The sequence below is a fragment of the Heloderma suspectum genome, chromosome 1, assembly GCF_057233095.1.
Source record: "Heloderma suspectum isolate Gila_16-S chromosome 1, 16-S_ref, whole genome shotgun sequence".
NCBI lineage: Eukaryota > Metazoa > Chordata > Lepidosauria > Squamata > Helodermatidae > Heloderma > Heloderma suspectum.
This window is the reverse complement of record NC_139458.1, coordinates 365341860-365355657: the sequence shown is the minus strand read 5'-3', so window position 1 is coordinate 365355657 and position 13798 is coordinate 365341860. Positions and strand designations below refer to the sequence as shown.

The 13798-nt window shown below is 40.3% G+C and overlaps 1 protein-coding gene across 1 annotated transcript in view; it reads left to right on the top strand.

The window, feature by feature from the left end:
• Window positions 1–13798, top strand: part of PCNX2 (pecanex 2) — a 164135-nt gene that overhangs the window by 18941 nt on the left and 131396 nt on the right. Inside the window, exons 9-13 of the mRNA XM_084828140.1 lie at window positions 1497–1632; window positions 3144–3286; window positions 5547–5700; window positions 5796–5828; window positions 13459–13630. Coding sequence (XP_084684266.1) covers window positions 1497–1632; window positions 3144–3286; window positions 5547–5700; window positions 5796–5828; window positions 13459–13630 — 638 coding nt within the window. The remainder of the gene's footprint in view (window positions 1–1496; window positions 1633–3143; window positions 3287–5546; window positions 5701–5795; window positions 5829–13458; window positions 13631–13798) is intronic.

The window sequence follows — 13798 nt, the reverse complement described above, 5'->3', positions numbered from 1 at the left end:
GCCAAAGTTTATAATAATAGGTGCAGGGGTGGGTGGGTGGGTGTTATCCGCTTTTATATTTTGATTTTTTTAAGGGAATTGCCAGTAACTCCTTTATTTCTTGCCTCACCTGAGGGGATCAGGCCTGCCAAGTTTCAGGTGAATAGGTACAGGGAGCTTTGTGTAAGAGCAGCCTTTACAGTTTGGGAGTTTCCCCTGATGTTTTTTTGTGTGCAGTTGTTATGAAAATGGCATACAGAATAGAGGTACCCCTAGTTAAAGAAAACCCTGCAAAATTTCAGAAGCATAGGTGCAGCATTTTTTGTGGAAGAGGAATGTTCAAATTTTGCATGGGGTGGGGGAGAGAAGTGATATACGTCTCCTTACTCCCCTCCATGGAGCTTATGGCAATTTGCATGAAAATTGCATATGTCATTTAGGTGTCCCTAGGCAAGAAACCTATAAAAATTTCAGAAGAATAGGTGCAGAAACTAGGGAGTTAGGACAAGTGAAAAACAGTTTAACAGTTTCTGATCAATTGACACCAAAGTCAAAGGAAATGCAGTAGGAAGGGGTGGATGATGGATGTGGGACATACAGTGGCAGAGACAGAAGAACTTGAACATCCAGCATTTTCCAAGGAAGCACCAGTGCTACACCCTCCCAGGTCCCAAACCTCTTTTGACATTCCTGCTCCTGGGAGGGAGATCTACCACAGAGCCCTGAACACTGGATTGGTCCCGTGATGTATCTCTCCCCACAAAGCACTGGGATTGGAGAGCCCTGGTAAATTCATTCACTGTGCTTAGAAACTAGAGCTGGAAGTCACAAAACTACACCGCTTCTTCCCACTCTCCCCCTGCCCCCCGATGTTTTCCTTGGGTAGTATCCAATAGGGCTGGGTCACTCGTGGCCACAATATAGACCTTTTGGGGGCAAGCTCCAACGCGTGCGAAAACACTGGTCCTGAAAGGGACAGGTCACGCCCCTTCCAGAAACCAGCATTTTCACGCACAGCGGGCCTTGCCCCCAGAAGTGCTATATCGCGGCCGTGCACAGATCAGGGCTGGCCACGCATGCACCGCCCCTGTTGAATAACACCCCTTATATGGACAGTTTGAGGAGAAATGTATCCAGTTTTGGAGACACACTGTATGTGTACTTTCAAATCCCGAATCTTCAGGAATGTTCAGATTCAGATTTAGAGGAGCCCCACTTTCATCCAGACATCTCCTGAATCTGTCAGGATCAGCCTGATTTGGTTCTAGATTTGGGATTCGTCCGAATCCAATATGTTGTAACACTGGAAATATAGAAAATGACCTAATTCGTGGTTGCTCAGAGGATAATTTGTGATCGTATTGAAAACCATTTGGCATACTGCAACTACTTTGTAACAGAAATGGAGTGAGGTTTTCATTAAATCAGTTGGGAAGCTTTGAAGCTCCCTTTTTTATTTCATTGCATTAATGCAACATTTGCTAAATTAATTCTGTTCCATTTTCTCTTGTGCACAGTGAAACCCACTTCAGCTCTTCCAGTACAACTACCTCAGAGAGCCAAGACATATCTTCTGGAGATCATGGGCCCAGCGCATTGCAACAGCAGCTCTTACTGATGGTGGCACGGAGAACCCTTGCTGAAACCCAACGGGTACCGTGTAATATCTCAGTTCCTAACACCATTATAAACACATTGTGTAAATATGTTCCAGGGAGGGAGGGTTTTTTAACAAGTCTATTTGATTGTTTTACTTTTTACTGCTGGGATTAGGTGGCTTATTCAATAACCTTATAAGTATTGATGTATATACTTAACAAGTATTTAAATGCATTTGACTACTTTTTGCATGCCCACGTGGAAAAGATCCTATAAATCCTCCCAACTGGGAAAAACTACAGACATTTCTTACCGTTGGTGGCACTGAGAACCCTTTCCTAAACCCCCACTCTTGCTGATTGTCCGGATCGGGCTCATTATGTATTCATTTTATTCATTTATTCATTTATTGTTCAGTATCTTCTTAGCTTATTTCCTGATGAAGAACTCTTTTATTCTGAAATGTGCTAGGACAATTGCCTTTGACTATGATACATTAAAGTGCTGGCGAACCTTCTGTGGTTTTGATTCAAGATTTGTGAACTGGCAGATCTGATAATAACCACTTCTATAGGATAGCTTTTTGAATGATTGCTGTGTAGGTATGCACAGGGAAACATAATATATTTTATTTATTTATTTATTTATTATTAAATTTATTAATCGCCCATCTGGCTGGTCACCCAGCCACTCTGGGCGATGTACAACATACAATGAAAACAGTTTAAAACAATAAAATTCCACAATAAAAACATTTTCTAAAATACCCTAACCCACCCCAAATGCCTGCCTGAACAGCCACGTTTTTAACGCATGACGGAAGCTCATTAAAGAGGGGGCATGACGGAGTTCCCTAGGGAGGGAGTTCCACAGAGTGGGGGCCACCACAGAAAAGGCCCTCTCCCTTGTCCCCACCAGTCTAGCTGTCCTGGCTGATGGGACAGAGAGAAGGCCATCCGAGCTTATATCCATATGCACACACACAACCACACAGCTCCCTGTGATTTCTGCGGGTTTTTATGTGTTTGTCTGGAACTCTAGTAATTGGATCAGGAGTTTCATGGCCAGTGGCCACAACATAGCTTAGTAAGCTACCCAGGACTGTGTGTGCTTGGGCCACAACCTGCAGAAGCTACCTTCAAGCACAGAAGGGAACTGAGGTGTAAATACTAAGAATCTGCCCTATGTTGTTGCCCGTTGGAGGAATGTGCAGGTTTCCCCCCACATATTTACTCAGTTTGTTTTTGTCATTAAAGGTTTTGTTTTTTTCATTATTCATTCGTTTGCTTTTCATAACTGGCTTGCTCATTTTTATTATTTTATCATTATCATTATTATATTTTATTATTACTATTATTGTTTCCAATTGCTTCAGTGGAAAGCTTAGCTAGTCTTCTGCTGCCTGTAACTTTGGTGTGTTCCATCCAAACGGCATGACATTTTCAGGTCTTCTAGTGCCCCTCTAATAGATTAAACCTGCTAAAGTCCAAATAGGACAAAGGGTCTTCACTTTATAGGCAATCTGAAAAATGCCAATTCTATTCATCTTTGATTTTATTTTAAAGCATTTTAGTGAAGATCTTGAGGACTCTTCATGTTCATCAGTACAGAGAAAAATTAGTAGACAATTTTATAAATTTGTTGTATTTCCTGGCAAATGGATAAAAATCTGGTATGATCGACTGACCTTGCTGGCACTGCTAGATAGGTATGTTTTTAAATATATGTATATATATAATTTTACATTGGGTTAATGGCATTGATTTGTTCCTCAGGAGTGTCATTTCAGATTTTGGGAGATGGACCAGAGAGACCTCAGGGGGAGGGCAAGATTCACTGTAAGGCTTGAAAGTCTACTTGTAAATATATTCAAGATTAAATTGTAAAATGTGAGGGTATTTTAAGAACACTGATTGTGATATTATATTTTCTATATTTCATAAAAAGTCTGTTTTACTGGCCACCTGTCAGTAGCTATATCAGCAATGTAATCAATATGGGTTAAACAAAACGATGTGCAACTTTGGTATGCATATGTAGTACATAAGCCTAGTGAAGCACTGAAAACAATATTCATCATGGTTCAACTGACACATGATGGTGACAGCCCCTTCTGTTTAAACCCAAATCTGCCCTACCTCCCCATATAAAGCAGGGGGTAGGGTCTGAGCAAATGGAACATCCAGGTGGTGGTTCTAAAGCCTCCCCTGACCTTCAGCTTAGGGTCTTTCAGTCTATTCCACCACGTGCTTTTCTCTTCAGCCAAGGTCTAACAGCAGAAATGAGCTCAACTGGGAGGTATATGTTGGGAGAGAACCTGCAAGGAGCTAATTAGCAGGCAATGGGGGAGGTTCCCTTGCACTTTAAAATCATACTCCACCACCCACTTTATATGTGATTGCAGGAGATCTGGTTTTAAACAAACAGATCTACTGCTGTCTCTGTCATTGGAAGCTCAGTGTATATGAGCTGGTCAGAGATCTAGTATCTCCTGAGGTCTGAAATGCAGCCTTTAAAGATTCTCATTACCTGAAAAAAAAAACCAGTGCGGAGACTTCTGGTTTGTGAGCCTTAACCAGCCACTGCCCATGGACTTCCATGCTTTTTGCAGAATTGTGGAATGTGGAAATGCAGGGGAGGGAGGGAGAGAGCGAGAGAAGTCTGCCAAATTCCATGCCAGCTAGTAGATTCTGAACTCTGATGGCCAACCCATGCATGCATGAGGTTCATTCAGAATTTTCCTATCGCATTAGGGTCCCCTTTTTCCATATCATCCTGCCTACTTCCTAAGATCATAAAAAGAAGCCTCCTCTTTGTCCCATCAAGGGTGGAAACATGTTTTAGTGGGACAAGAGAGAAGGCTTTCTTAGCAGCTGCAGCCAGCAGCTAACAACTTACACTGCGAAGTGCGGTTGGTCGCACCTGTCTTGCTGTGTTTTGCCAGTTTCTGAAGACCATTTTCTTACAGCAGGCTTTTGTTTTTTGTAGCAGATAATGTTTTATGTTTTGGTTTAACTGCTAACCCTGTCTCTTTGGTTGATTGTTTTATATCGTTTTTACAAAATTGTAATTTTTAAACATTCTAAGCTGCCCTGTGTGGTGCTTTTCCTTCAGAAGGGTGGAATATAAATGGTTTAAATAAATAAGTAAATAACCTATTGCCAGGGGCACAATTTCAGATCTCTGCGAAGAGAAGGGCAGATCTCAAAATGGAGCAGTGTTCTCAGAGAAGTTTAAAGACCCACTCTTGGATTTATGCAAAATAGCAAATTAAATAGCAAAAAAGGTGTAGTTTAAGAGCATTCATTGTAGTGTTTACTTGTTTCGTAATAATTATAGCAAAATTAATCATACAGATCACCCAGTCCCTACCCTCCTTTTTTAAAGCCAAGTGATTTGTACTTTTGACATGACTACCTGGTATAAAGACACATATACAATAGTAATGTAGGGTGCAATGCTGGGTGGGGCATGCTGGGAATTGTAGGAATTTTTCTGTCTAAACATTCATAGGGTTGCACCTGTAATTATTATGTTGAAGCAGTGAGTTTCCAGAAACATAGGTGTTACCAGAGAATAATCACATCTGGTTTGAAACATGAGGATAATGGTGGCTTTCCTGCCATTCCTAAATAATGTCCCTTCTGTCTCTGCAATCTTTTGCAAGTGTGGAGGCTGCCATCTGCACATATTACTCTCCCACCCATAAGTGTTCTTCTGTTCACTTTGGTGGAAGGGGCAGCTCTGGACAGAGAATCCTGCAAAATTTATCTTTATGCATTCATCAGAGCATACATGAGGATTGGGTTTGGGGCACCCAGAGAAAGTTAAGCTCACTTAAAATCCATTGATATCACTTAAATTCTCTAGACAGCACTTTGTACCCCCCAAACACTGGTATATAGAATTTTTGTACTTATGGTTACATTTCCCCCTTTGAAAAAAATATTGGTGTTTTATTCCTACAGGACAGAAGATATCAAGGAGAATGTTTTGGCAATTCTACTAGTAATCCTTGTTTCTTTTCTTGGCTTTCTAATTATGAACCAAGGTTTTTGTAAAGATATTTGGGTCCTCCTGTTCTGTCTTATCATGGCAAGCTGTCAATACTCCCTTCTAAAGGTAAAAATAAAGAGTTCAGCATATCCTTTCCATTTTGTGTCCTATAATTTATGCAGATCTCATAACTAATGTGATGAATTTTGCTTTCTCTTTAGAGTGTTCAGCCAGACCCTGCCTCACCTGTCCATGTAAGTTTCAGCAAACAAATAAAGGCTTTTATCATTGACTTGTCTATTCTGTCAGTTGGTTCAGTGGGTTTTTAAACAACAGATGAAATAAGCCATCTTTATAGTTTGTAACTCTACTAAAAATGGAAAACTTCATAATCAAAAATAGATTTTTAATGTGCTATTGTTAATGGTTGCTACAAAGCAGTTAGAAAAATGCATGGCTAATTACATATGGCATATGTTTTCTCCTTATTAAATTAACCTGTTCTCTGTAATGTTGTGTATCTGAGTCATCTTTTTAGTATGAACATCAAAATACCACAAATGTGAGAAGCATAATTAAGGAATCAATAATGGATAGTTATGATATATACTAGCAATGTTTTTGTTAAGTAGTGTCAAGCTGAGATACATGGAATCCGCTAATTGCAGGAACACAATTAGCATATCCCCAGCAGACAAAACGTAGCTTCAGATGTTACCCGGAATGATGGTAGGAGAATGTGTAAATTAGTTGCACATTCTTTTTCCATGCTTCCAGTTACTGGGTTGGATCCCGACTTAGTCATACTTGGAACAAACCCATTGAAACCAATGGACTTCTATTAGTCATGGCTAAGTCTGGGCCCAGCCCACTGTTTGAAGCAATGACTCACACCTCTCTCTCCATGGGGACATGCACACCTAGATTTGCATCTAGAAATTGTAGATCTCCCCCATCTGAAATGTGCACATCACTGTTCCAGATGTTTACTGGATTTGTGGAAAGATGAGTTCTGCACTTACTCATCTTCTTTTTGGTGCTTACAGATAATAATTAAAGCTGTTCAAAATCTAGCCTTCCCCAACCTGACACCCTCAAGATGTGTAGGACTAGTAATCCCATCTTCTCCAGCCAACATGGCAAACATATCTGGAGGGCACTAGGTTGGCAAAGGCTGGGACAGTCCATTTTAGAGGGTTTGTGAAAGATGACTATTACTGTGGTGAATACAGAATGATGATTCCCTTTAATTCGATGTGTGCAGAATTCCACACTCCTTGATTATTACAGCTTTGGGAAATATGCATCCAAGACATGAGTATTTTAAGATGAGAGAGACCATGGTGGGAATTCAATTGGTTCCAAATTTTAGTTGTCCTATTTGTTCCTCACTCAGGATTGCATACCCTAAGCAAAAAGCAATGTACTGTTTGGTTCCTCTGCAGTAAAGGAAAATGAATTGTTGTGGTATCTGACTGTTTAGATATTTATTCTGTGCATTATCAGCTGGCTGGATGTATTATTAGAAAGCTGATACCTACTGCCCGCTTAGCCAATAATTGATTTACCGCTTTATGTACAATATAATCTGTAAATGTGTACCAGCAAACAATAGTATTAGATATTATATTATGGGTGCAATTTTGAAAACATTACATTTTAGTCTTTTTCCCAGTACTGGGGAAAAGGCGGGGTATAATAATAATAATAATAATAATATTTTTTATAACTATTCCAAAAGTTCTTGAAAGATTGTATTCTGATGTTTTTCTGCATCTGGGTGTAGTCTGATTTTTCCCATCTTTTGGGAAATTGTTGACTTAAATGTGTTTGAATTAGTTAATTGGATCTATAGTGTGAACATGTACAGTGTAGCATTATGTGACTAAAAAGACTGATAATTAAATGGAACATATTTTAGGGTGCAATTCTTTCATTTGCACCCTTACTGCTCAGAAGCCTCTGAACTTGAAAGCCCCTGAGATTCCTGTGCCCTGTTGGGCTGAAGCCAGCAGGGTGGGAGGAGCAGCGGAGGCATTTTTTGCCTCCCCACCCTCCGTTCTCTGATTTTTCAGTAGACGGGCTTTTCAGCCCATCTAGCAAGGACACTTCAGATGGGGAAGGAAGGAGGCCAGAGGAAGCTCGTATCCTGGCCTCTCTGGTTTCCTTCCCTTCCTCCTCACCTGAATGCCTCCTTTTCCCCCTCTCTGAGGTTGGGTTTCTGACCTTGGAGGGGCAGTCAGCATTCTCTCCACGCCGCCTGTGAGGGGGAGGGGGGATTCAGATCTCAGACTCCCCCTTCTGAGGTCTGAGCATTGTCTCCAATGTTGTCGGGGGGAATCCAAATTATCCAATGGTCCCTAGGACTTAAATGTTCTTTAAAATACTAAAAATATTTTAAAAGAGGGCCTTTTCAGTGGAGAGACTCACCTGGTGACTACATTATGCACTTTTCAGCACCAGATGAAGAACTTTTAATTTACCCAGGCATTTTAGAAACTGTTTTTAGAGTTTTCAGATCGTCACACTGTTTTATCCCTGCTGCTGGTTTGACTCCTGGTTTTAATCTGACTTGTTTTATTTTGTTTCTGTTTTGTTTATCTTGTTTTTATCTGAGTTGTTTTATTGTTGTATTGCTACTTCATACATTATGTTTTTAATTTGTGCACTACCCAGAGAACTTCTATTACTGGGTGGTTTAAAAATGCAATAAATAAATATGAAATGGAGAAGTGCTTACTAGCATTGCTATCCCTTACATGGGATGCTGGAATTGAACCTGGGATCATTCAAAGCCTGTGCTTTCCTACCGATTTATAGCCCTTTACAGTTTTTTTCTAAGGTATAGGCCCCTTCCCTGCACTAGTCAGCAAGCCTGCAGAATTCAAATCCATAGCACTTCCGGCTCACACTTAGTGAGATTGCATGGCCCCAAATCCCCAAGTTCTGCAGTCATTTTCATATCAAAGTTTATTATAATTTACATCATAACTGATAATAAAATTAATCTTCAAATTCACTGCCTTTCTTTTTTATGAAAAAAATAATAATCCATATGGAATTGCTAGATATATCAGAGCTGAAAGGCATTTCATGCTTAGACGCAAACTGGGCATTGCCATTAAAAAGCACATTAGTTTGTAGTTCCAGTCATTATTACATATGGTGTTTCCAGTGATTTATAAGAAATAAATTTTCAGACCTCACCAAAGAGGTAATTTTCTCAGTGCTAAATATAAGTTCTGTTTGTCAGTTCAGCTGTATGCAGTAACATGAATGGTAATCAAATCAGTTACGTGGGCAGACATTAATAATGTGCACATGTGTTACAAAATGAGAAGAAATTGGATTAATCAAAATTGCATTATAATAACATCAAAGCCTGATTTGCTGGTAGTGGCAAAGACAAAGCACCTAATGATTTTGAATGGAAGTATTTTTTCTCATACGGTATTGGGGCTCAAGTTTGGCAAGTCCAGTGAAGTTTTGCTGATATACTTAATTTATTTTTTAAAAATTATACAATGCTGTTATATGGTACAACCTCCCCTATTCTTGATTCTCTGATCCTGACATCTTTTTAAGCTGGGTATTACTTACAAGCTACAGTGCTTTATAATTATAGACCCCCAGTACCACTTCTGCTTTGAAAAAAATGTGGGGAGCCTTTTGCTATACAAGAAAATGGCTGCCGTAATATATTAGAGAAGCACAAAGTTATGAATGGTGTGGAGAAAGTGGATAGAGACATTTTCTTCTCTCATACTGTTTTAATGCTTTTATATTTTATATTATTTTACTCTGTGCTTTTTGGTTTTAATTTTTGTGAACCGCCCAGAGAGCTTCGGCTATTGGGTGGTATAGAAAAATACATACATACATACATACATACTAATATAACTTAGGGCACCCAGTGAAATTGATTGATAGTGACCTGTTTGCACATAACACTAACCCATGGGGGCTGTTTGCATGAGATGGGTTCTTTAACCTACGATGAGGCTGCAGGGTGTGTGTGGCTGCCATTTTGAATATGCAACCCCTGCTCAAGGCTTGTCCTGTCATGTGAACCCTGTGAGTGTGGGTTATGCAAGGGTTAAATGTAACCCATGGTCTGTTTTAGGGTTATGTGTGGGTTTAACCTTCATATAACCCATGCGTGCTGGGTTTGCATGACACAACAACCCCTGAGTGGGGGTTGTATATGCAACGTGGTGCTGGCAGGCACCGTGGCTCATCACGGTTTAAATAATCCACAACAAGCCACGGCATGTTGTCCAAATTGTGTCAGGGTTCATTTAACCCATGGGTTGTTAAATTCTGGGTTGTCATGATGTGTGAACCCAGCTACATTAAAACCATGGTTTGATAACCGCAAACAACTCAGAAAGAGCACTCATGGTTTCTTGTTAGGTTGTGAACTCTGGGTTGTTTAGGCCATGGATTGTCATTATGTGTGAACCCAGAACCATGGGTTGTTCATAGGTTGTTTTGCCAGTCTACAGAGGCAGCAGGCAAGAGTGGTAGAAAAACCCAGCAGCAATACGTGCCGATGCTACAGTGCCACAAAAGCATTTGGGATACAGGGAGACAGTGGTCAAAGGAGGAAGGAAACAAGCGACCCAGGGACTGAGAAAACAAATCATGGTTTGTTTGAATGCCAGACAAATCCTGAGTAGGGCAACAAGCCATAGGTTAACCATGGGTTAAATTAGCATTTTATGTGAACCAGGTTAGCATGTTCAGAAGGGATAAAAGAAGTGCTTCTTTACACAAGGGCTTAATTCAAATGTAGTATTAAACCATGGGTTAGCATTATGAGGATGAGCCTGTGCGAACCTCAGACCCATGCGTTCCTTCTCCTCCTCTGACACGGCAACAAGGAGGAGTTTGGAAGCTTTCACTGTCATCTAAGATTAACTACAACTTGCAATGATATCTAAACCTATGGTTAATCTTAGCTATGGTTTGTTAAGCCAACTTGAAACAAGCGAACTTCAGAACACAGTTTATGAAGCTGGCTTTTTTTTTTCAACTAACCATAGTTAAGATTAACCATAGCTAAGACAGCACACTAAAACTGCTAAATCCAAAATCAAAAGAAGCAGAACCTTCCTATCTCTTCCTTATTGCCATGCTGGAGGAGAGAGAACAGAGCAGTACATGAACCTGAAGCTCATAGAAACCAGGTTCAGGTGATACGCTGCTGCTCACTGTGGGTTATTTAACCCATGCTCGCCGGGTTTGGATGACATGACAAGTCCCGAGCAGGGGTCGCATATTCAAAATGGCAATCGCACACCCCACAGCCTCACTGTGGGTTAAATAACCCACAGTGGGGCTGTTGTGTCATGTAAACATTCCCAGAGTCTCATTCTCATAACACAAAACCAGTCTTCTCAACCTGGTGCCCTCCAGATGTTTTGGACTACAACCCCCATCATTCCTGATCATTGGCCAAGCTAGCAGTGGCTGATGGGAATTAGAGTTCAAGGCATATAAAGGGCACCAGGTTGGGAAAAGCTGCACTGAACTATGGTTTAGCATTAGTTCTAAATGCAGCCACTGTATAATGAAATTTACTGCTGCAGGATCTAATGGTGATTTCCTTTGGTTTTAAAAGAATACTAGTCAAATTCACATAGGATAAGCATATCAATGCCTATTAGTCATGACAGCTAAATGATACCTTTATTTATAGCATTTAAATACCACCTTTCATCAAAGATTTCAAGATGGTTTACAAAAATTAAAACAACACTAAATGCACTCAAAGCAAACGGCAGATAAAAGTGCAATTAACAGTCAGCTGGCTGAGGAATGCTGGGAGCTGTGGGATTTTTTTGTGTCTAAACATGCATAGGATTGCACCCTAAAAATGTTTCAAAATGCCTGGGTAAATAAAAATACCATCCTGCCCTCTACCAGTTACAAGAGTAACATGGGTACACCACCCTGCCCTATCACCAAGCACATTACCCAGGTACATAACTCAACCCAACTAATAATATTAAGAACTGAGCTAAAAACTTACAATGCTTCTACACATGGACCTCCGAACACCAAACACTAGGGGACAAACAAATGAGAAGGCCTGTTGCCTTCATGCCTTACTTTTTAACTTCCCAGAGATATCTGTCCGGTCGCTGCTAGAAAGAGATTGGTGGACTAGATTGGTCATCTTATTATGGAACCCCTCTGTATTTTGAAATAATTTATTACTTCCAAGGAATCAGTATAGTGGCAGAACTCCTATATCTGAATTTATTTTAATCCTGTGTTGTTTATTTAATATTTCTATCCTGTCATCCTGCCCACAAGAGGCCCTTAGAGTGGCTCACAACAATAAAAGCTTAAAACAGTCTTCCCTAATCTGGTGCCCTCCAGATATTTTGGATGACAACTCCCAGCATTCTTGATGATTGGCCACGCTGGCTTTGGCTGATAGGAGTTGTTCAAAACATCTGAAAAGCATCAGGTTGGGGAAAGCTAACATAAAACCTCTAAAATTGGACCAGTACCACAAAAAATAGTGGTAGCACAAAAACAGAGGCAACTTTCTGTTAACCTGTTCATACTACCCCAAATGCCTTATAAAAGAATATGGCTTTGACCATCCTCCCGAAAATCTGAATGAACTGGGCCTTGTCACACTTCCTTTGGAAGGAAGAGACTCCATAAAGTTTAGCCTTTTCACACCTCTTATTTCCCTCCCTTCTTTTTTGCTCTGTGCTTGGCATGTTTTAAAAGAATTGTCTTTAATATTTTTCAGATAGCCATGGGAAACGCGGACGTTAGCTATCTGGAATGAAAGGCACATGTAACAGAGCTAAGAGCATCAAAATGAAGCAGTACCATGCAACATGTTGCAAGCACCAACATTTTTTTTGTACATTCTATAATACATGGAAATTGAAGCATGAGCACCATTCAAAATGGCTCCACAAGTAGGCCTGACAGGGTGCCATGCTGTATTCCTCCATAATTCACAGATATGCATTAGTGTGATTAGTGCGAAAGTGTACAAGACTGCTTGATACTAATGCAAGGACACACAACAGCAGGGAAATTAAAGATTTTTTTGAGTTCTGGCCTTTCCCATATTTACGGCCTTCAGCATTAAAACCTATAGTTAGGGAAGTGTGGGGTAATAGAGGAATTATGTTTGGTCTAATGTTCCTAGATTTTGCTTGTGTTTTTGTGGCAACCTAAGTGCTTTTCATCACAGGCTGGTCCTCTAAATTTCTGTAGTCTTGGAAACTTGCACAGAAGCTTAAATCAGAGACTCAGTGCCTCTCCCAACATTATCTTTAGCAGTGTGGGAGTTGCTGTGTGGCTACTCTATCTTGTCGGATGGCTGAGGACCCACAGGAGTAGTTCACACCACAGCTTCCTTTCCCTCTGGCCTTTTGACCTTTCCCGTAAATGGATGAATGCTCTCCTTCCATGTGGCCAAGATCTTTTGACACTACCAAGCAGCGTGGGAAGAAACCATGTTGCAGCAGCTCTCATGCTGCTAAAGGTAATGTTACAAGAGGGCTTCGGGGGTTCTTGGAATTGTGGATGGCAGCGACACAATCCTTTGGCCACTCCATCTGTGACACTTGTGGTTAAGAGGTCAAGACATAACATTTTACTCCGGCTTTATTGTGATTAGTACTGTGTGTAATAGAAACGAAATGGTTATGAAAACATTTATGCACGTGGCATGTTCATTTGGATTTTGAAATGAATAAAATGATTTGTAATGCATTGCTATTCCGTGATATTTAAGACACATATGTAAGTGTTGTACCACTCAGTTTTGTGCAGTCTCAACCTTTCATATGCATAACTGTAATCACATCAGGATTAAATACACATTTTGTTTATCTGTTTTTCCAGGGCCACAATCAGATGATAACATATAGCAGGCCTGCATATTTTTGTATATTGTGTGGCCTTATTTTATTGCTAGATGCGGGATCTAAAAATAGAAGTCCCCCTGTCTATACAGTATATGGCTTGAAGATCTTCTCACCTGGATCATTTCGGACAGCCAGAGACCATGTAATAGGTGAGTTAACATTGCTTAGAAATTAACAATGGGCAGTCAAATGCTCTTATTTTGCCAGTGCACAATAAGCCTTTAATCATAATTTATTAATTGTTAGTATTATAAAATCATTTCTACCCTGCCTTTCTGCCCAACAAGTAGAATCGTTCATCTGTCTCAGGCGTGCTG